Below are 22466 nucleotides of genomic sequence, written 5' to 3' on the forward strand. Positions count from 1 at the left end.
TGACATAGTAACGCTGCTTCAATAAGACGACAGGTGACATAGTAACGCTGCTTCAATAAGATGACAGGCGACATAGTGACGCTGCTTCAATAAGACGACAGGCGACATAGTGACGCTGCTTCAGTAAGACGACAGGTGACATAGTGACGCTGCTTCAATAAGACGACAGGTGACATAGTGACGCTGCTTCAATAAGACGACAGGTGACATAGTGACGCTGCTTCAATAAGACGACAGGTGACATAGTGACGCTGCTTCAGTAAGATGACAGGTGACATAGTGACGCTGCTTCAGTAAGATGACAGGCGACATAGTAACGCTGCTTCAGTAAGACGACAGGCGACATAGTGACGCTGCTTCAATAAGACGACAGGTGACATAGTGACGCTGCTTCAGTAAGACGACAGGTGACATAGTAACGCTGCTTCAATAAGACGACAGGTGACATAGTTTATGTTGCTACCCCCCCCCCCCCCCCACACACACACACACAAATCGTGACCATAGCACCAGGGTTTGTCTGCACCAGACATTACACAGATACACCACAGGTCTGACACTGACTCCATTTACACAAGACAAATATACTTTTGTATTTTTACTACAGTTGGCTTGGAAATCTGGTATTGGCTTTGACTGATCATCTACCAATCTGAAAAAAATAATACCAAGATTTCCAGACATTTGTACAAAATCTAAATAATTTATTGAATCAGGAGTGAAAGGAGAGGCAGAGATTTCCAGATTACACAGCGTTTGCCGCCTCCATGTTTTTGTAGCCCGTTTCCTTCTCGTCGTTTTCCCCTCTAATAAAGTAGCGGTTACAATATCAACCAATGGGCGCTCACGTATCATGGAATGTTACAAAACACAAGTAAGAGTCGCGCTGCTATTGGTGGAAGGTTGGCAGCGGGATTACAGGCGCAGAAGGTGACCTGAGCGCGGTGTTTCCGGTTCTGGACCTCCTGCGCCGCAGCCGGTTGTTGTGTGTACGGTACAGGTGAGGCTGAGGAGCGGGGAGAGGTGACGTAACGTGTTACACTCAATGGGAACCTGTAGCCGAGCACTAATAATGGGGGTGTCGGTGTCACTGGTGTGGAAAGTAGTAGCCTAGAACTCACTGCAAATGTAGCACTGCAGCTGCGCAAGCGTCAGGGGTGACAATGAAGCCCAACAGCTGGGAACACAACCAAGGTAGAAGAGGGATTACACCTAAACGTGCAGGTGTGCAGGTCTGGTTGCTACGGGCAACAGCTCTGTTTTTGGCAGGAGTCTTGATTAGGGGCCCCAGAGAAGTCTGGATTCTGTTACCGAACCCAAACTGGATTCGAAGATGTGGTCCTGGTACCAGAACTGTTCCCAAACTTCAGCCAGAACCTGAACCCCCTTGAAAATATCGGGGACCCGAACTTCTCAGCCGGAACATTCTCTCGCTGTCTCTACACCGCACTTCCCCCAGAACGTCGAACATTGCAGCGGAGCTCCGGGAGAAGTCCGCGTTCTGCGTTTAGCATCAGACGGACACTGTCCGGTACGAACCCCAAACTTTTAAGTTTGGGTTCGCTCATCTCTAGTTACGTAGGTTGAGAAGACACCGGCCCAACGTTTCTCCACCAGTTCTAATCCAGCGTATGACCCACTATGCCATTGAGGCTGCCAAGAGGAAAGGGTCCAGTTCTTTTTTTTTTTTTTCTTAAATGTTTATCATGTATCTGTGGTTCTGACCTGTTACTGTAAAGATCCCTTTCCTATAGAGATGCTGGAATCGCCTTTCCTCCACACGTAACAAATGTGCGCTAATAATTTTAACCCCTTACTGCCATTGGGCACAATAGTACGTCCGATGGCAGCATCCCCGCTTTGATGACGGCTCCGGTGGTGAGCCTGCATCACAGCCGGGACATGTCAGCTGTTTTGAACAGCTGACATGTGTCCACAATAGGCGCAGGTGGAATCGCGATCCACCGCTCCTATTAACTAGTTTAATGCCGCTGTCAAACACTCAGCCGGAAATACATGCATCACTGACCGCCGTCACGTGATCGGAGGTCAGCGGTGCATCGGCATAACAATCAGAGGTCTCCTGGAGACCTCTATGGTTGTTGATGCCGGATTGCTATGAGCGCCCACCCTGTGGTCGGCACTCATAGCAACGCTGTAATCCTGCTACATGTAGGCCAGGGCTGTGGAGTCGGAGTCGGTGCTCATTTTGGTGGAGTCGGAGTTGGAGTCGGTATAAAATGGACCGACTCCGACTCCTAAAATATATAATAAATTGGGTACAGTAATTCAATGCAGGATGTGCTGAATATTTTTTTATAGGAGTTTGGGAAGTTATGAAATGTCCTATAAATGACTGTTCTATTCCTGATCTAAGGCTACATTCACACACAGCGTTTTTCCTGTGTTTTTTGAGGATACGTTTTTCAGCTGCAAAAGTTGATCATCTTTTTAAAAAACTGCATCACCTGAAAGGTTTTTGAGCTCATAGATAATGTTTTCAATAGCAAAAGCAGATTAGAAATTTGCTCTATCTATATATCCATTTATCCATATCTGTCTATCCATATCGTATCTGTACCAAAAAGAATGAAAACCGGGTAGTACACAATATATATTCTGTTCTATCTAAATATCTTGATTATTGGATCATAAAAATGATTAAATGTCTGAGGTTCACATTGTACTACAATAAATTTTTCACTTAAATATAAGCAATATGTGTGGGAGTCGGAGTCGTGGAGTCGGAGTCAGAGTTGGAGTCGGAGTCGGTGTAAGGGAAATTGAGGAGTCGGAGTCGCAGGTTTGGCTTACCGACTCCACAGCCCTGATGTAGGCGATCTGCTCATCACCTATATGAGGCGATCGAGTTGTGGCCTCCCATGGAGACTATTGAAGCATGACAAAAGTAAAACAAAAAATGCTGTTAAAAGTATGAAAAAAATAAGTTTAAATCACCCCCCTTTTGCTCCATTCAAAATTGATAAAAATGAAATCAAACATTGACATATTTGGAATTACCGCGTTCAGAATCGCTCAATCTATCAGCAAAAAAAAAAAGGATTAACCCGATTGCTAAAAGGCGTAGCGGGGAAAAAAAAATCAAAACACCTGAAATACATTTCTTTGGTCGCCGCAACATTGCATTAGAATACAATAACGGGCGATCAAAAGATCATATCTGCACAAAAATGGTATCCTTAAAAACGTCATCTCAGCACACAAAAAATAAGCCCTCACCCAACCCAAGATCATGAAAAATGGAGACACTACGGGTCTCGGAAAATAGCGCAAGTTTGTTTTTTTGTTTTTGTTGTTTTTTTTTAGCAAAGTTTGGAATTTTTTTTTCACCACAAAAAGGAACCTAGACATGTTTGGTGTCTATGAACTCGTAATGACCTGGAAAATCATAATGTCAGGTCAGTTTTAGCATTTAGTGAACCTATCAAAAAAGCCAAACAAAAAAAAACTGTGGGATTGCAATTTCACCACACTTGGAATTTTTTTCCCGTTTTCTGTTACACGACATGGTAAAACCAATGGTGTCGTTCAAAAGTACAACTCGTCCCGCAAAAAATAAGCCCTCACATGGCCATATTGATGTAAAAATAAAAAACTTATGGCTCTGGGAAGAAGGGGAGTGAAAAACGAAAACAGAAAAAAGCTTCTGTCATTAAGGGGTTAATAATAATTTGTAATTTTATAGTGCCAACATATTCCCCAGCACTTTACAATTCAGAGAGGACAATGGAGACATTACAGAATAACATATACAGGTGCTTCTCACAAAATTAGAATATCATCAAAAAGTTAATTTATTTTAGTTCTTCAAAACAAAAAGTGAAACTCATATATTATATAGAGTCATTACACACAGAGTGATCTATTTCAAGTATTTCTGTTAATGTTGATGATTATGGCTTACAGCCAATGAAAACCCAAAAGTCATTAACTCAGTAAATTAGAATACTTTATAACACCAGCTTGAAAAATTATTTTAAAATCAGAAATGTTGGCCTACTGAAATGTATGTTCAGCAAATGCACTCAATACTTGGTCGGGGCTCCTTTTACATCAATTACTGCATCAATGCGGCGCGGCATGAAGGTGATCAGCCTGTGGCACTGCTGAGGTGTTATGGAAGCCCAGGTTGCTTTGATAGCAGCCTTCAGCTCGTCTGCATTGTTGGGTCTGGTGTCTCTCATCTTCCTCTTGACAATACCCCATAGATTCTCTATGGGGTTAAGGTCAGGCGAGTTTGCTGGCCAATCAAGCACAGTGATGCTGTTTGTAAACCAGGTACTGGTACTTTTGGCAGTGTGGACAGGTGCCAAGTCCTGCTGGAGAATGAAATTTCCATCTCCAAAAAGCTTGTCGGCAGAGGGAAGCATGAAGTGCTCTAAAATTTCCTGGTAGACGGCTGCACTGACTTTGGTCTTGATAAAACACAGTGGACCTACACCAGCAGCGCCAGAGCAAAGGGTCTGAATACTTATGACCATGTGATATTTCAGAAGAAATGTGTAGAACAAGACAGGGAGGGGGGGAGCAGGTGAATAATCCCCGCCCAGCTGACCAGACAGCGGCAGTTTACATACATCTGAACCGATATAAAAAAGGTATTTATGCATGAAAGGTGCGGGGTCAAGGGGAAGCAAAAGTACTAAGGCTGGTTTCACATTAGCGTTAAAACAACGCTGCGCACTGCGTCGGTGATCACCGCCTACTATCGCATTTGCACGCATGCGATCGGCGCACCCTATCTTTAGCATAGGGTGCGCAGATCATGCGCTGCCAGTGTGAAAGTAGCGTGCTGCGCACTTTTGACGGTGCGCCGTGCGCGCCAAAATGCAACATGCTGCATTTCCGCGCACCGTCAAAAGTGCGCAGCACGCTACTTTCACACTGGCAGCGCATGATCTGCGCACCCTATGCTAAAGATAGGGTGCGCCGATCGCATGCGTGCAAATGCGAAAGTAGGCGGTGATCTCGGATGGGGCGGGCAGGGAGCCGGATCGGGGCGGGGCTTACCGACGCAGTGCGCAGCGTTGTTTCAACGCTAATGTGAAACCAGCCTAAGAGAATCCTTATGTGACACACAATTGAATGATATCATTATATGATATCTCAAAAAAGGGGGGACAGATTCCCTTTAAAAGACCTTTTTAAATGGGATTTTCCAGCAGCATTTAAAAAAAAAAAATAAAGCAAACATAACTTTTTTCACCATCACCGGGTCCGGCTCTGATTATTTGTTGCTGTTCCTAGTCTCTTATTGAGCCACTGATTGGCTGCAGCTCTGTCAGCGTGATGTCAGCTGTGCAGACAATAACAGACACCAGAATTAGTGGCAGAGATGTTGTGCTGGACCTGGGAAGGGGGGAGTAGTGATGGGTTTATTTTTTTTATAAACAAATTGCAGCCAGGGGACAGAGGTTTTTTCAAAATGGTAAACCCATTTAAGGAAAGTAGACTCTAAAAGCATTCATGTATTTAAAATAACAAACAGAGCAGGTACCTTCCTGACACTTTTTTGGTCTCAATGTTTTGGCTGCAGTGGTCCATCATGTTGACAGGTCACATAACCGCTACAGCCAATCATTGAGCTTAGCAGCTGGCACAAGTAATAGCAGGTGGAGATGCGAAAAACTGTTGGGAAGAGAAAACTGCATTGTGTGCGGAATAGAAGCTGTACTGATAAGAGCAATGAGTACAGCCACATCCTGGATGCACGCATACCTAGCGTTCAGCCTATAATAACAGGGAGGGTCAATCCCAGAAGAGAAAGTTCTGAAACTTGGATCAGGCAGCAAACAGCATTTCAGGGGTTTTGAAAGTGAATAATGGAATGAAGATTGCTGGCTGAAACTTTGCGCAACATATAACTAACATATATCAAAAACATGTTTTTCATCTCAGAGGTTTCCATAACCTTTTAGAGGACTAAATTTGACTTATCTGTGGGCATTCTTGGTCCCGCTCGTACTCAGACATGCGTCTTTCTCCAGGCCCTGCTGTGTTATTTCCGATTTGTAGCATTATTTTCCTTTCATTTATTTTTTGTTTTTGTGTAGATTGATCCAAGTGATGGGACTAAAATCAATATGGAAGAGCTACAAAGTTTTGATTGTTATGGGGACAAGTCTTGGAGTAATACACTGGGGCTGGATTAACATGCAGTCAAACCCAATATTTCATCCTGAGGGTCAAGGTCGATTACCATCCATTTTTCGGTTTCTTTCAAGTGAAGAAACGGATCCAAAAGACAAATAATGGTGTGATTGTGGTCCTTTGGGTAGGTGTCTATTCTATCCATCTGTATTTCCAGCTTTTACATACCATGCTCCAAAAATAAACATCAGGACATTCGTTTGCACATATTCTATGTTTAAAATTAAGAAATCTGTAATAAAGCTGCATGTGCATGGCCATATTATAGCCCATTATGGACAGACTTGGAAAAAGGCACTCCTAGAGATATTTACTGAACCTGTACATACATATTAAGTTTTTTATCCTGTCAATTTAAATATGTACAAATCGTGACATCAGCCTTATATAAGATACTATTCTCATATTTAAGCATTAGAGAGAATAGCTCCAAACATGGTGAAACCTCCTCCATACAACTCTTATCTGGTGCATGAGGCATCAAGTCGTTCTGCTCAATTGTAAAAAAATGTTTATTATGATTTGTTTATTGAAATCCAATTGACAAATTATCTGGCTCCCAGGTCAGCTTACAAGTTGTTACCTCACTTTCACCCACTCTTTAAATGGGTTCTCCAGGAATGTAATATAACTGTCCCAGCCCCGTAACTCAGACGGCAACCCGTCCTAATCACGTGTGTCAGTCGGCAACCCGTCCTAGTCACGTGTGTCAGGACGGGCTGCAATCTGAAGAAACATTGCTCCCGAGACCTGTGTCTCAACTGACAGAGGAGCTGTATTGTAAATGCATGTTTTTCCTTGAGACCAGGAGAAGAGAAAAATCTCTACTCTGCTCACTGTGCACGTAGGACTGAGGCTCGAGAAAAAGAACTTTTGTGATCAGTTAGCTGAGGAGAAGAATTATTTTTTCTCCTGTCACAACCCTTCTCCAGTAGGTGAGCTTACAATAGAGCTCCTCTGTCACCTGAGGCACAAGTCTCAAGAGCTGTTTTTCTTCATACTACAGCATGTTCTGACATGTTACTAGGATGGGCTGCCCCCTGTTGTTGTTGATGTGCGCACTGCATCATGTAGTCTACAAGGTTACTGAGACCAGGGATTGGCTGCAGTGTTCACATGCTATAGTCATAACCTCTCGGCTGCAGCCATGACAGCGAGCCGGGCTTGAGTACCACAGCGTAATTAAGGCTGATTTTATTTTACACACAATAAAATCCTTAAAGCTGGAAGCCTCCTTTAAGACTTTTCAGAGGATTTCTCCTAACTGGATATATTACTTATTAGGGCTTCTGGACATCATAGGGCCCCCCAGCAAAGGCACATGCCTGCCAAACGGAGACCAAAAGGACGGTTGGCTTCCTTCTAGTGGATGGGAATACTGGGAAAGCTCCTGGTGTGTCCTAGACAAAGTGCACTTGCCTTTTAAGGTGCAGTCAGACGTCAATATGAATCAGACCGCAATGCCTGGACTGGCCGACACTCTTTCCGACCCGAGCATTACGGCTTCGTAGGAATATATGCAGCTGTCACGCTTGGGTCGGGAGAGCCACCGGTCAGTCTGTGCACTGCTTCCCGATTTTGATCCGATTTATACGTCCACCTGACTGCGCCCTTACTCTGCGTTTCCTATGTAGTGGCTATAATGTGCAGCTGCCTACATCATTCCCTCGTCATACCAGCAGATGGCTAGGGGTTTTAGCAGCAATTCTGCAGGGTGCCTCATAGTACAGAAGGGGGTTGTCCAGGTCTCAGCCTTGTAATTGTTATTCATTTAAGTTCTAGATCTCAGTAGGTACTGACATACAATATTTTTCCTTCAAGGGATCTTCCCATCTATAAAATGTATGCATATCGTTGAATATTCCATCACTTTGATTCTTATGGATACGACCTCTGGGGCTTGCACTGATCCTCTGTGATAATTTATTACCTCAGCCCCTTTACAGTTTTCTGTGCAGAGCGGCACCTTCTATTCTAGTGAGTAGTCTGGTGTGCTGCTCTACAGAAAATCAGAGTGAAATTTCCATAGTGAAAGTCAGCATTGCAGCTTTTTATATTTTTAGAATTGTTGGGGTCCCAGAGATCAGATCTCCAGAATGGTTAATTCTAATGATCATTTTACAAATTCCTTTAAAGCACCACTCCAGCGTTTTTCCACACTGGAGTGGCGCTTTACATGTAAGCACCCTTCCCCCATTCTTATACTCATCCTCTGGTGGCTTCACCTTTTACCGATGCTGCTCCTGTCCTGCGACATCATCTTGTGAGCTCAGCTTCTAACTGGCTGGAAGTCAGAAGCTACGTCACAGGAGCTCAATGCAAGTCTATGAGAGGGAGAATGGGGCCAGAACCAGGCGGTCATAGACTTGTATTGAAAAGTGGCCTCCGGCGTGCTCCATGAAGCACTGGAGCAGGCGGCAAGTCAATTTTTTTTGCGGGGGAGCAAAGCTGGAAAAGGAAGAAGGCAGCAGAATATATGAGGCAGGGAACTTACATTTAAAGTGCCACTCCACGATGCAATAAAAAAAAAACTCTTGAGTGGTGCTTTAAGCAAAATTCACAATAGTTTCCATATTTCAGAATGAAATTGAATGTAATTGCCATTTTTTCTTTTCCCCCAGACTTTTTAAACTATCCTCTCCTTGACCTGGAAGCCGAGGTGCCATGAAGCCAAAATCATTTTTGCGGAGGAATTGGTTCTGGGTCGCTGGGATATCCTTTCTAGGCATTCACTTTGGGACATATTTTATTCAAAGAGTTGCAAAGAGTTCTGCTAGAGAAACTGTGGCCGTCAGAGATGCTAAAAGCAGCGACTGAACAGAGACTGCCCCTTATATGACCGTGCCACTGGATAATTCACAATTGCCCAATGTTCATGCTATCAGTACTTGCCAGCGTACATCCTTCATGTCACACATTTCCCTCCCGTATTGGTGTAAGATTAATAAATTATATGATTTTTAAATCCTAAACCGATTTAATTTTCTTGAGAAATAAGAATTTTACATAATGGAAAGAGTTGAACAGAAAAAGCAATCGTCGTGTACCGCCGGGCCTTTAACCAGTGCATTGCTCAGGCAGGCATTGAGTGTGATACAGATGATGGTGGCATCTTGCTATGGCCCTTACGGAAGACTGAAGCAGATCCATAATGATAGTGGAGGGCACGTTACGACGACATCACAATCCGCTGCCTTACTCAGTGGGATTTCGGTCACTCATCCTGCACTACAGTTACTAGTCGCCTCCGTCCGTAATCATATCTCTACTTTCAATGATTGTGGACTGTTTGCAGCAAATTTTTGTTGCAACTTGATTGACAAGTGCCTGAAATTACCGGTCTCTACCCACAAGGTGATTAAGTTATACCAGAGTCTTCTTGACATGTGTTTGAGTTACCTGAAGTCAGAGGACTGTGCTTGCAAAATCAATGTCGATTTTACCCACAGCAAATCACTGCTGGCCCTAAGCCGCTCCGTGCTGTGTAGCAAGCCAGCATGCATGATGACCATAAAAGAAGTAGATCACGTCAGTCTACTGATCGTTAAAGCTTTTCTCTGCAAAGTACCCAATGTGACCGGTGCCAATCATGCTTTAGGAAGAACCGTGATCGTGGCTGTAGAAGGCGCAAACGTTATGGACTCTGCCTTCATCCCTGGCGTGCTCATTGAAGCGCCAGCCTGCGGTTGGAGCAGAACGTCACCTTCCTTCAGACTACCCCCAGCCAACATTAAGTTAGCCTTGTTTTCCGGATCGTTGTGTGGAGAATTTAGTGATACCGGAGATGGCACAGTAGAAGTTATGGCTGGGGCAGATCCAGAAAAAGTCATGTTGGACCAATTGATTGATTTAGGGAGACAGTTAGTGGATGATGATGTGCAAATACTTGTGTGTCAAAAAGTGATCCACCCATCCCTGAAACAGTATTTGAAGGAGCACGATGTCTTTGCCTTGGACAGATTAGGAGCAGCTTTGATGGAACCGTTAAGTAAAATGACAGGTAATAACATAGTGATGTACTTATAGTGATGTACAGTATAACATGAGTTCCTACTGTAGTCCTTCCAGCTATCAAGGATTTCTGACATTATTATTGGTGAGAGATCCATGATTCCACTAAAGTATTCAGAAGTTTTTCAAAACTAGATTTAGTTACGCTTCCAAAAATAAAGTTTTTTTGTTTGTTTGGATTTTTTTGGGGGGGGGGAGGGAGGGTTTGCATTAAATTAGTTTTTCAAGATTGAAAAAACTTTGCTAAAAAAACAGTGCCGCTCATAGCCACAGCCACCTGCTGGTAGACTAGCTTTTCTGAAAGAAAGCTGCCATTTAAGACTTTGTTCACGCATTGTTATTTAGAATCATAGAATCGTAGAGTTGGAAGGGACCTCCTGGGCCATCTGGTCCAACCCCCTGCTCAAAGCAGGATTCGCTAAATCATCCCAGTCAGATGTCTGTCCAGCCTCTGTTTGAAGACTTCCATTGAAGGAGAACTCACCACTTCTCGTGGCAGCCTGTTCCACTCATTGATCACTCTAACTGTCAAAAAGTTTTTTTCTAATATCTAATCTGTGTCTCCTCCCATTCAGTTTCATCCCATTGCTTCTAGTCTTTCCTTGTGCAAATGAGAATAAAGTTGATCCTTCTACAATGTGACAGCCCTTTAGATATTTGTAGACAGCTATTAAGTCTCCTCTCAGTCTTCTCTTTTGCAAACTAAACATTCCCAAATCCTGCAACCTTTCCTCATAAGACAGGGTTTGCAGACCGGTCACCATTCTGGTCGCTCTTTTCTGAACTTGCTCCAGTTTGTTGATGTCTTTTTTAAAATGTGGTGCCCAAAACTGGACACAATATTCCAGATGAGGTCTGACCAAAGAGGAGTAGAGGGAAATAATGACTTCACGTGATCTAGACTGTATGCTTCTGTTAATACATCCTAGAATTGCATTTGCCTTTTTTGCTGCTGCATCACACTGTTGACTCATATTCAGTCTGTGATCTATTAGTATACCCAAGTCTTTTTCACATGTGCTGTCACTTAGCCCTATTCCTCCCATTCTATATATGCTTTTTAAATTTTTATTGCCCAGATGTAGTACTGTAGTATTTTATTTGTATTTTCTCCTCCTCCTGCATTTTTGATTACGCCCATCTTTCAAATCCAGTAGCAAAACCTATAGTAAAAATGCTCGCAGAAATGCCATACAAACGGGAGGAGTTTCAATATATTGCACTATAGGAACGAAAGAGCGCAAATAGGGTCTTATCTGATGATAAACATAAAAGCGTGTTAAGAATCTACTCACCTCCTGTAGGAGAGATATAGCGCATAGAGTTATTGATCAGCTGCTGCTCGTCCAAGGGTCAAAGAAATGACCGCCGAAACATCAACTCCTGTGGAACTTTTATGGACTTCGTGCGCTGCTTGACATAATACACGACTACTAATACATTAAAAGATCTATGTTTTTTATTTTTCCCAACGCGTTTCAAAGTATGAGCTACTTCTTCCTCAGAGGATAGCATACATGAAAAAGTGGCGTTGTTTCCAGATAATACACTTCACGTGTGAAAATTGGCGCCAATAGTCACATGTTTTTTGTAAGAAGTCAAAGTTCACACTGACGTGCGAATCTGTCACATGACAAAACACGATCATTGAATTGTATATAAAATAACATTTCTTTATTGCATTCACAGATAAAATTTATAAGAAAAAGAAAAAATAATTGAGAAAAGAAGAAAAATCATATAAAAAAAATCACGAACCTAATTTTTTTTTTTTTTTTTTTTTCTTTTCTAAATTATTTTTTCTTTTTCTTATAAATTTTATCTGTGAATGTAATAAAAAGAAATGTTGTTATTTTATTGGGGAAAAAATAAAAAACATCGATCTTTTAATGTATTTATCATCATGTATTATGTCAAGCAGCGCACGAAGTCCATAAAAGTTCCACAGGAGTTGATACAAACGGGAGGAGGGAGAGCTTGTCATTTTTTCTTTTTAAAGGTAACCTGTCGGGAGATCCGGTGGGCTGCCCAAACAACGGTAAACCTAAATCAGACACTGACTTGAAAAAGCGGATGGGAAGAACGCCTTTAGACTGACTAGTCCAAGATGCTGTTCCCAGTCGACTGTTGACTCCTTGCTTCCCCGCTTCTCTTGATAAGTGTTTCACTACACACACATACAAGGGGAGGCTTGCGATTTTTTTTATTTATTTATTTATTTTTTTTTTAGTCATCCCAGATACATGGCTCCAGACAAACTTTAAAAATGTTTTCTCTGGCATCCAGAATAACACAGCTGCAATAATTTAGCCAGTGCCTGATTCTTCTGTCTGTGTTTGGGCAGAATGAATCTGCTGTCAGGTTCGCCTGTTTAGTCCCCAGTATACCTCTGTAACGCATTGTCATAGTAATAATAATAGGAGTCCTAACGTAAGCTGCTTCTGGGGGAAAAAGTATGCAAATTAGCTCTCATACAGAGAGAAAACTCCCCAGTGCCACCTACAGGCAGCTCCCCTTTATGACAATGAAACATGACTAGGGGTATCTCTGGGGCTAAATCATTTACAATCCTCTGAATTGTACATGGTTCAGCGAGTAATCGGTGCAGTAAATGAATACATGGCAAAATATTGTGATTCTGTGTTTTAGACCATGGTCTTTTTTTTTTTTTATTATCTCCTTTTCTCACAGGTGCACAGCCTGTAGCATCTCTCTGCCCGGTGTCCTCTGCTTGTTATGGCCGCCTCCAGCAGATCAGTAAAGTGTCCTATGGGAATAAGCAGTACCTGCATCTTCTGCCCGATACCACTACTGTTTGCAGTATTGTGCTCTGCAACCGGAACGAGACCTCCCTAAAAGAGCTTACGGTAAATCGGCTACTAAGTGACCTAGAGGAGAACATATCCGTCTGATCAGTGTTGAACACATAAGGAAAAGTGATCAGGTCACCCCCTTTACGCATCACGCCAATGCACCTGGGCAGATCCCGAAGGGGTCACATGACTCCAAAAAGATTCTTGATCAATGGACCCTCCATTATCCCCAAAGTGTCCTATGATTGTGAAATTTTTTGTAGAAACCCTTTAAGCTAAGGATTCCTGCAGGAATCTTTCACTTTTAGAGAGGGGTATCAAGGGAATAAAACTCTTTGTAAGGGGTTCAGAGTGGTGTTAAAAAACAGTTGTATAAGTAATACCTTCACCCATTCCCTGCAGCTCTTGTTCTGCTGGTTTACCTGATCACACCCATCCCTACTACTACTACCTGGTGCTATGTTGGCACAACAGCAATGCCTCCTGTGAGCCAATCACCACAGTGGAGATCCTCATCAGTCTGTGATTGGTTGGCTTTTCTGGAGTGTTGAGATGGGATCAGGATGTAGAGAGCAGAGGGGTCAGGGTAACCTTCAGGTGATCAGTGGGGGGATTGTCCCTCTTACTTATTTTTCTTTACATGTCATTTTTATCATCAGGACGACCCTATTAATAGATGTGCAGTTTGCCTTTTGTAGCGAGGAACAGTTTTTCAATTTCATAATTTTTCGCTCATCTTCTCTTTCTAGCGAACGTGTCAGACAGCTGAACACACTTTAAATCTTCTTCTTAAAGACCCCTGGCTCCTGCTCGGTGGGGGATGCACTGAAGCACACGTGGCCGCTTACATCCGTTTTCAGGTATATGGTTAGAAACGGAAGAAGAACAGCTTATTACTAGCGAATAGTGCGCATGCTCAGATAAGGTGTTATCCGAACATGCTTGGGTGTTAATACAGTATTTTCGGCGTGTTCGAATAACACGTTCGAGTCCCCGTGGCTGCGTGTCTCATGGCTGTTTGATAGCCACAACACATGTAGGTATTGCCTAACAAACAGGTAATCCCTCCGTGGGTTGCTGCTGTTGAAACAGCAATGAGACATGCAGCCGCGGGGACTCGAACATATTTTTCGAGCACGTTGAGGACTCTCTGTTAGCACCCGAGCATGCTCAGATAACACCTTATCCCAGCACATTTACTCATCACTACTTATTATTGTTATAATTCTGAGTTGTCATTCAGTAGTTAAAGGGATTGTATAGCTTTAATCTAAATCTCTTTTTTCATATACCCTATTAGGGGTTAACAAAAAGCAGTCCTCTATTCAGGATCCTCATCTCTTGCATACAGAGAGTGGCTACAAACAGAGTCCATCAGGCTGAGTTCAGCAAGTTGTTATGTGCCAGAGCTGGACACCACTGAGGACATTTTGGTGCATACAACTTATACCCCAAGCTACAAAACTCTTTTGGTTTTGTTACTGTTTGTTTTTTTTTATTAATCATTATATAATCAATTATTTTTTTTATACAAAATTAAAATCACTGTTTTAAAAGTTTTTAATTTATTAATATTTATTCAGCCACTGGGGGCTGATATTTGCATTTGGGGAGGTGTAAGTGTCTGAACACGACACTTTCACACCTCAAATACTTAATTCAGTCCCTGGGCATAAGAGGCTGCGGTCGCCATCCGACCGCATCTCTTGTATTGTGGCTGCCTTAGCTGTGACCTGGGCACGCTGTGGGTGGAGATCAGGGACATTTTTGTGGCGACCGGAGTGTATGCTGTGGTCCGCACATTCTCCCTCTCATTGCATACACTGCTCAGTGCATGCAATGACAGGGGCTGCTAGGGAGCGGAGATCCTGGGTGAGGTGAGTATCTTCGGCGGTGATCAGCAGCCTGGGATTAGTAGTACATTATCAGATTGCTGATCACCACTATGCCCTGGTCACTAACATAGCTCTGCTATGGAACTGTTACGCCTTAGAAAGAGACATACACTGCCATAGCAGAGCTAATGTATGTACTGTCATCATTACACCCGACAAGCAACTTAGAGGAGGATGCGTTATCTACATTGCATGCAGCATCTTCCCCTTCTCTCCGTAAGCAAAACTGCCTCTAGTGTCAGATCAGCCAGGTTGGGGAGGGGCCGGACTCACAAGACATTGGAGAACAGCAGTGCTAGATGAGAGCGCTCATACAGGTGCTTCTCACAAAATTAGAGTATCATCAAAAAGTTAATTTATTTCAGTTCTTCAATACAAAAAGTGACACTCATATATTATATAGAGTCATTACAAATAGAATCATCTATTTCACGTGTTTATTTCTGTTAATGTTGATGATTATGGCTTACAGCAAATGAAAACTCAAAAGTCATTATCTCAGTAAATTAGAATACTTTATAACACCAGCTTGAAAAAATGATTTTAAAATCCGAAATATTGGCCTACTGAAATGTATGTTCAGTAAATGCACTCAATATTTGGTCGGGGCTCCTTTTGCATTAATTATTGCATCAATGCGGCGTGGCAAGGAGGTGATCAGCCTGTGGCACTGCTGAGGTGTTATGGAAGCCCAGGTTGCTTTGATAGCAGCCTTCAGCTCGTCTGCATTGTTGGGTCTGGTGTCTCTCATCTTCCTCTTGACAATACCCCACAGATTCTCTATGGGGTTAATGTCATGCGAGTTTGCTGGCCAATCAAGCACAGTGACACTGTAAACCAGGTATTGGTGCTTTTGGCAGTGTGGACAGGGGCCAAGTCCTGCTGGAGAATGAAATTTCCATCTCCAAAGCCTTGTCAGCAGAGGGAAGCATGGAGAGCTCTAAAATTTCCTGGTAGACTGCTGCACTGACTTTGGTCTTGATAAAACACAGTGGACCTACACCGGCCGATGACATGGCTCCCCAAACCATCACTGATTGTGGAAACTTCACACTAGACATCAAGCAGCTTGGATTGTGTGGCTCTCCACTCTTCCTCCAGACTCTGGGACTGTGATTTTCAAATTAAATGCAAAATTTACTTTTACCAGAAAACTACACCTTGAACCACTGAGCAACAGTCCAGTTCTTTTTCTCCTTGGCCCAGGTATGACGCTTCTGGCATTGTCTATTGGTCATGAGTGGCTTGACAGAAGGAATGCGACACTTGCAGGCCATGTCCTGGATACGTCTCTGTGAGGTGGCTCTTGAAGCAATGACTGCAGCAGCAGTCCACTCCTTGTGAATCTTCCCCCAAATTTTTGAAAGGCCTTTTCTTAACAATCCTTTCAAGGCTCCGGTTATCCCGGTTGCTTGCAGGACCGTGGAGTCGGTAAGGCCTGGATCACACTTCCGTTTTTTAAAATCCGTCTAAATCCGTCGTTTTCCGTTAAAAAACAGATCCGCCATTTTTTTTGAGGATCCGTTTTTTTGTCCCATAGACTTCCATTAGCGGCTACCGCGGATCCGTCAAAACAAGGATCCGTTTGCGGCAAAATGGAAACGGATCCGTTTTTTCACACTTTGACGGGTGCATGCGGATGCCAAAAAACGGATGTCTGAAACAAGCCTAAGCCAAACCTGCGACTCCGATTCCTCAATTTCCCTTACACCGACTCCGACTCCAACATATATTGCTTATATTTAAGTGAAAAATTTATTGTAGTACAATGTGAACATCAGACATTTAATCATTTTTATGATACAATAATCAAGACAATTAGATAGAACATATATATTTATTGGAATACATCTATAGAACGCAAAAAACTGTAATAAATTGTAAATATGTAATACACTATGTAATATCGATTACATATATATACAGTATATAATATATTTTTTAAGGCCAGAGAACAACCTCTCTGCACTAACTTGGGTTGGAGGAAAAGCCGTAACCACATGGGCAACACATCTAACAATTTCCAGGTATAAAGGAATTGCCTCATGCACAGTCAGTTTTGATGAATGGTTGAATTTTTCTTTTTCTTTGAGAGCAAGTGAAACATTTTGCTGAAATATGGTCAATCTTCTTGCTATAGGAGACGGAGTGAAATTTTTTTTCCTTGCGGCAACGTTTTGCCTGCTCCATATCATCCAAATACTTGTCAAAGTCAAATGCCTCATCTGATGAGGATGAAGATATGGCAGCAGTAGCACTGTCAGGACCCAAGTCCTCTTGCGCCTGGCAGTCCACCTGTAGGCCACTCATCCTAACTGCTACCTCAGTCAGAGCTTCTTTTCCTTTAGTAAGCTGTTGATCATCAAGCAGTATACGATGACTTGGGTCCACATAAGCAGCTGCCAGAAAAATTTTATTTTCCAATAGCTGTGTGTCTCTCCGTTTCATTGAAGCAGAAATGCCATCTGCGATTAAACCTCCTCTTTGGGACAGGTAAAATAGCAAGTTCTTTCACTCCCTTATGAAAATGCCAGGAGTTAAATCCTCAGCTTGTAATTTTTTAGTCACGGTAAATGGGTGATTAAGCAATTCCTTCAATTCAGCCACCTGTGTCCATTGACCTTCATTTAGGGTTGCCTGAGGGTTCGCCATATCTATAAGAAACGGTTGTAGTTCAAGCAGTCGCTCAATCATTAAATAAGTGCTGCCCCACCGAGTGGCTTGATCGACAATTGCCCCTTTCCCAGCACGTCTCTTCAAGATGGAATCAATTTTAGGGGTTCTGGCGGCAATAGCCAATTTCCTCACTTTTCCAATCAGATTTCCAGCATGTCCCTCTTGCAGACTATCTCTTATTGCCAGCTGCAGCGTGTGCACAAAACAGCGCATGTGATGAATATGAAAGTGTTTTGAAGCACCTTCAACAAGATCATCTATTTCTACAGTATAATTTTGCTGCTGTTCTGTTGTAATATCTGTTTGTTCCTCAGTTACATGAACAGCACTGTGGCCCTCCATCTCAAACACAATGAATCCTAAATTTTCTTCTAGCTGTTGTTCATTACTCTCATTCATCAGTTTACTTGTACTTATCATGTTTGAAGCATTGTCCGTTACAATAGCAAGAACCTGTTCTTGTGTGAATGTAGCCTTAGATCAGGAATAGAACAGCCATTTATAGGACATTTCATAACTTTCACAAATTCCTATGAAAAAATATTCTACACATTCTGCATTGAACTACTTTACCCAATTTATTATATATTTTAGGAGTCGGTCCATTTTATACCGACTCCACCAAAATGAGCTCCGACTTCACAGCCCTGGTTGCTTGTGCACCTTTTTCTACGACAGTTTTTCCTTCCACTCACCTTCCCATTAATATGCCTGGATACAGCACTCTGAACTGCCAGCCTCTTTAGCAATGACCTTTTGTGGCTTACCCTCCTTGTGGAGTTTGTCAGTGACTGCCTTCTGGACATCGGTCAAGTCAGCAGTCTTCCCCATGATTGTGGAGCCTACAGAAATAGACTAAGGGACCTTTTTAAATGCTTCTAAAACCTTTGCAGGTGTTTTTTTTTATTATTATAATTAATTGAGATAATGACTTTGGGGTTTTCATTGGCTGTAAGCCATAATCATCAACAGAAAGAAACACTTGAAATAGATCACTCTGTTTGTAATGACTCTATATAATGAGTTTCACTGTTTGTATTCAAGAACTGAAATAAATTAACTTTTTGATGATATTCTAATTTTGTGAGAAGAACTTGTATCAGTTGTGTGTTGTGCCCTGTGCCCATCACACTCCAGGTAACCCATGAAGCTGCTTTCCATCTCATCTTTTTGTGTGTTGGGATATTAAGGAAGGGAGAATTTGACAAATTATTGAGCATTGCAGGTTAAAGTGTGTGTAATTTACTATGTGTATTTTCTTCTGTGTGTGAGCGTGCATGTGTATTTTCCTGTTTCTATGAGCGTGCATGTGTATTTTCCTGTTTCTATGGGCGTGCATGTGTATTTTCCTGTTTCTATGAGCGTGCATGTGTATTTTCCTGTTTCTATGAGCGTGCATGTGTATTTTTCTGTGTGTGAATTTTTCTATTTTCCTATGAGCATGCATGTGTATTTTCCTGTGTGTATGTTGCGTGCATGTGTATTTAGCCTTCATGTGTGTGTGAATTTTTCTGTTTATTTTCTTAAGAGCGTGCTTGTGTATTTTCCTGTATCTAATCCCATCATGCGTGATACTCCCCAGACCGGTATATCTAATCCCATCATGCATTATATTCCGCAGACCGGTATATCTAATCACATTATGCTTGATACTCCCCAGACCAGTGTATCTAATCCCATCATGTGTGATACTCCCCAGACCGGTGTACCTAATCCCGTCATGCGTGATACTCCCCAGACCGGTATATCTAATCCCATCATGCATTATATTCCGCAGACCGGTATATCTAATCACATTATGCTTGATACTCCCCAGACCAGTGTATCTAATCCCATCATGTGTGATACTCCCCAGACCGGTGTACCTAATCCCGTCATGTGTGATACTCCCCAGACCGGTGTACCTAATCCCGTCATGTGTGATACTCCCCAGACCGGTGTGTCTAATTCATCATGTGATACACTACTCTGAGCACTGTATCTGGATACGTGTAGTGTAGCATGTGATAATCCCAGTGTGATACACTCTTCATATATAACCCCAGCTTATGATACAGAGAGCAGCACCAACTAACAGAATCGGTGCTGCCAGCTGTCCTCGGAGACGCTCTCCACATGTCAGTATCACTGGACGCTCCCAACAAAATGGTCTAAACTTCATCCTCTCTTATTCTTTTACAAACACCCAGAAGGGAAGGAGAGGAGTGACATCACACACGTACGCACACACGCAGATCCCGCCCACATTTACTGCAGTTGTAATGTGAGCTAGTTGTAAAATAGGTTTTCATGGAAATTTCAGCAGCTGCTCCCCCTAGTGTTTAAAAATGGAAATACCAAATATTTTTTAATTCTTTTACAATATTATGTACTTCCATTGAAACAAATGAGAATAAATAAAAAAATTAAAACATTAATGCTTTACATCTTTTCAATTGTTAAGATTTATTTTTTTTTTTTTTATTGCATGCAGGATGAGAGGGCCATGTATACCAGGATAGGGATGAGAGGGCCATGCATACCAGGATAGGGATGATGGGTGTCATCCATACCAGGGTAGGGATGAGGGGCCATGTGTATCAGGATAGGGATGATGGGGCCATGCATACCAGGATACGGATGAGGGGGGCCATGTGTATCAGGATGGGGATGAGGGGACCATATACACCAGGATAGGGGATATTAAGTACAGAATTGTCCACTTTTTTGCTTCAATTTTTTTTTTCCTAATTTCCTCCTCTAAAACCTAGATGCGTCTTAAGGCCCCTTTACATTTAGCGATGCACCAGCGATCCGACCACGATACGACCCGGTCAGGATCGCTGGTGCATCGCTAAATGGTCACTAGTGAGCAGCCAAACAGGCAGATCTCACAGCGATGTAGCGACGCAGCAGCGGTCGTTACTTACCTTTCAGATGCTGCGATCCTGACGTCCACACGCCGCTCGTCGGCGCCAGCAGGAAGCGCCCGACGAGAAATGGACCCGGCCGATCTCGCGTGATCAGCGACAGACAGCGGGGGGAGCCGGTCAGAGGTAAGTATCACACATAGCGATATCACTAGCGATATCGCTGCTGCGTCACAAAATCGGTAACGCTTTAGCGATATTGCTAGCGATATCGCTATGTGTAAAAACCCCCTTTATGGTCCGTTGCATCTTATTGTCCGAAACATACGGTAACTGTTTAATTTGCATTTCACTCCCTGTAATCTCCCTATGGTGGCCAGCAGGTAAAATGAAGACATACTGCAGGTTTCTGTACAGATCACAGTTGATTGCTGTAGGTCCCATCTTTGAGACACTTCATGATCACTACTTAGAAGTTGGTGTTGTCCAAAGTGTACAGAGTTCCTAAGGTGAAACACGACCTGGTAATTATCGTGTATTAGAGGTAAATGTAGTATTTGTTATATTCTCAGGTTTCCAGTCTTCCCAGCAGCCATCTTGAAGAGCTGAGGTGTACAGCGGCTGAGTATAAGCTGGCAGCTGACTGCTTCTGCTCCGCATTGGAGGCCACTGCTCGAAGTTTGGAACATGATGGCGGCGAAATCCTTACTGATTTCCAGGATGGACACGTCTGGTCTGTACCTCCTGAGGCCAGTGATGGTGAATATGGAGGAGCCGGACATACATGTGGCTGTCAGCTGCTCCAGAACAGCAATGATCTACAGTGGACTGTGCTTGGAAGCCCGTGTCCACCATTCAGCCCTCGGACTCGCACAGAGATCCCCCCAGTCTTACTTGCCAAAGAGACTCTGATTTTAGATAGCTTCTCTGCAAAGTGTAATGGTATAAGGGTGGCTGTGGACACGGCGGGGCTCATCTTGGATCTGGCATACGTTGTTAAAGATATAAATTAATATAAAAAATTAAAACTGTTTTCATCCCATTCTATGAGTACAAGTCCCCATGATTAACCCCTTAACGACCAGGGGTATTTTTGGTTTTACATTTTCATTTTTCCCTCCCCTTCTTTCCAGAGCCATAACTTTTTTTATTTTTCCGTTTATGTGGCCATGTGAGGGCTTATTTTTTGTGGAACGAGTTGTACTTTTAAATGACATCATTGGTTTTACCATATCGTGTACTCGAAAACGGGAAAAAAATTCCAAGTGCGGTGAAATTGCAAAAAAAGTGCAATCCCACACTTGTTTTTTGCTTGGCTTTTTTGTTAGGTTCACTAGATGCTAAATCTGACCTGCCATTATGATTCTCCAGGTCATTACGAGTTCATAGACACCAAACATGTCTATGTCCTCTTTTATCTAAGTGGTGAAAAAAAATTCCAAAATTTGCTAAAAAAAAAAATTTGCGCAATTTTCCGAGACCCGTAGCTTCTCCATTTTTCATGATCTGGGGTCGGGTGAGGGCTTATTTTTTCCGTACCGGACTGACGTTTTTTATGATACCACGTTTGTGCAGATACGTTCTTTTGATCGCCCGTTATTGCATTTTAATGCAATGTCTTGGTGACCAAAAAAACGTAATTCTGGCGTTTTGAATTTTTTTCTCGCTAAGCCGTTTAGCGATCGGGTTAATGCTTTTTTTTTATTGATCGGGCGATTCTGAACGCGGCGATACCTAATATGTGTATGTGGGATTTTTTTTTTACTGTTTTATTTTGATTGGGGCGAAAGGGGGGTGATTTGAACTTTTAGGTTTTTTTAATTTTTTTTATTTTTAAACATTTTTTTTTTTTAACTTTTGGCATGCTTCAATAGCCTCCATAGGAGGCTAGAAGCTTGCGCTACCCGATCGGCTGTGCTACATATGAGCGATGATCACCCATATGTAGCAGATTTACTGCTGTGCTTTCAGTGCCGACCACCGGGTGGCGCTGAAAGCCATATGCCTGGAACAACCATAGAGGTCTCATAGAGACCTCTGGTTGTCCAGGC

At 42.7% G+C, this 22466-nt stretch overlaps 3 protein-coding genes across 3 annotated transcripts; all 3 read left to right on the forward strand.

Moving 5' to 3' along the window:
* Positions 1-860: 860 nt before the first annotated feature.
* LOC141057290 (uncharacterized) lies at positions 861-8876 on the forward strand. The gene is made up of 3 exons (XM_073553834.1): positions 861-1000; positions 6075-6295; positions 8793-8876. The coding sequence occupies exon 2, from the start codon at positions 6088-6090 to the stop codon at positions 6271-6273; it is 186 nt and encodes a 61-aa protein (XP_073409935.1). The 5' UTR covers positions 861-1000; positions 6075-6087; the 3' UTR covers positions 6274-6295; positions 8793-8876.
* On the forward strand, positions 8836-9143 carry LOC141057291 (uncharacterized). Its single transcript, XM_073553835.1, has one exon. The coding sequence runs from the start codon at positions 8836-8838 to the stop codon at positions 8986-8988; it is 153 nt and encodes a 50-aa protein (XP_073409936.1). The 3' UTR covers positions 8989-9143.
* A 37-nt stretch (positions 9144-9180) lies between these two features.
* Positions 9181-21457, forward strand: MKKS (MKKS centrosomal shuttling protein). The gene is made up of 4 exons (XM_073553833.1): positions 9181-10171; positions 12874-13049; positions 13745-13855; positions 20988-21457. Exons 1-4 carry the CDS (start codon positions 9181-9183, stop codon positions 21426-21428), a joined length of 1719 nt encoding a protein of 572 aa, XP_073409934.1. The 3' UTR covers positions 21429-21457.
* The last annotated feature ends 1009 nt before the right edge of the window (positions 21458-22466 follow it).

Source organism: Dendrobates tinctorius, unplaced genomic scaffold (genome assembly GCF_039654945.1).
Source record: "Dendrobates tinctorius isolate UK_male_01 unplaced genomic scaffold, ASM3965494v1 ptg000203l, whole genome shotgun sequence".
NCBI lineage: Eukaryota > Metazoa > Chordata > Amphibia > Anura > Dendrobatidae > Dendrobates > Dendrobates tinctorius.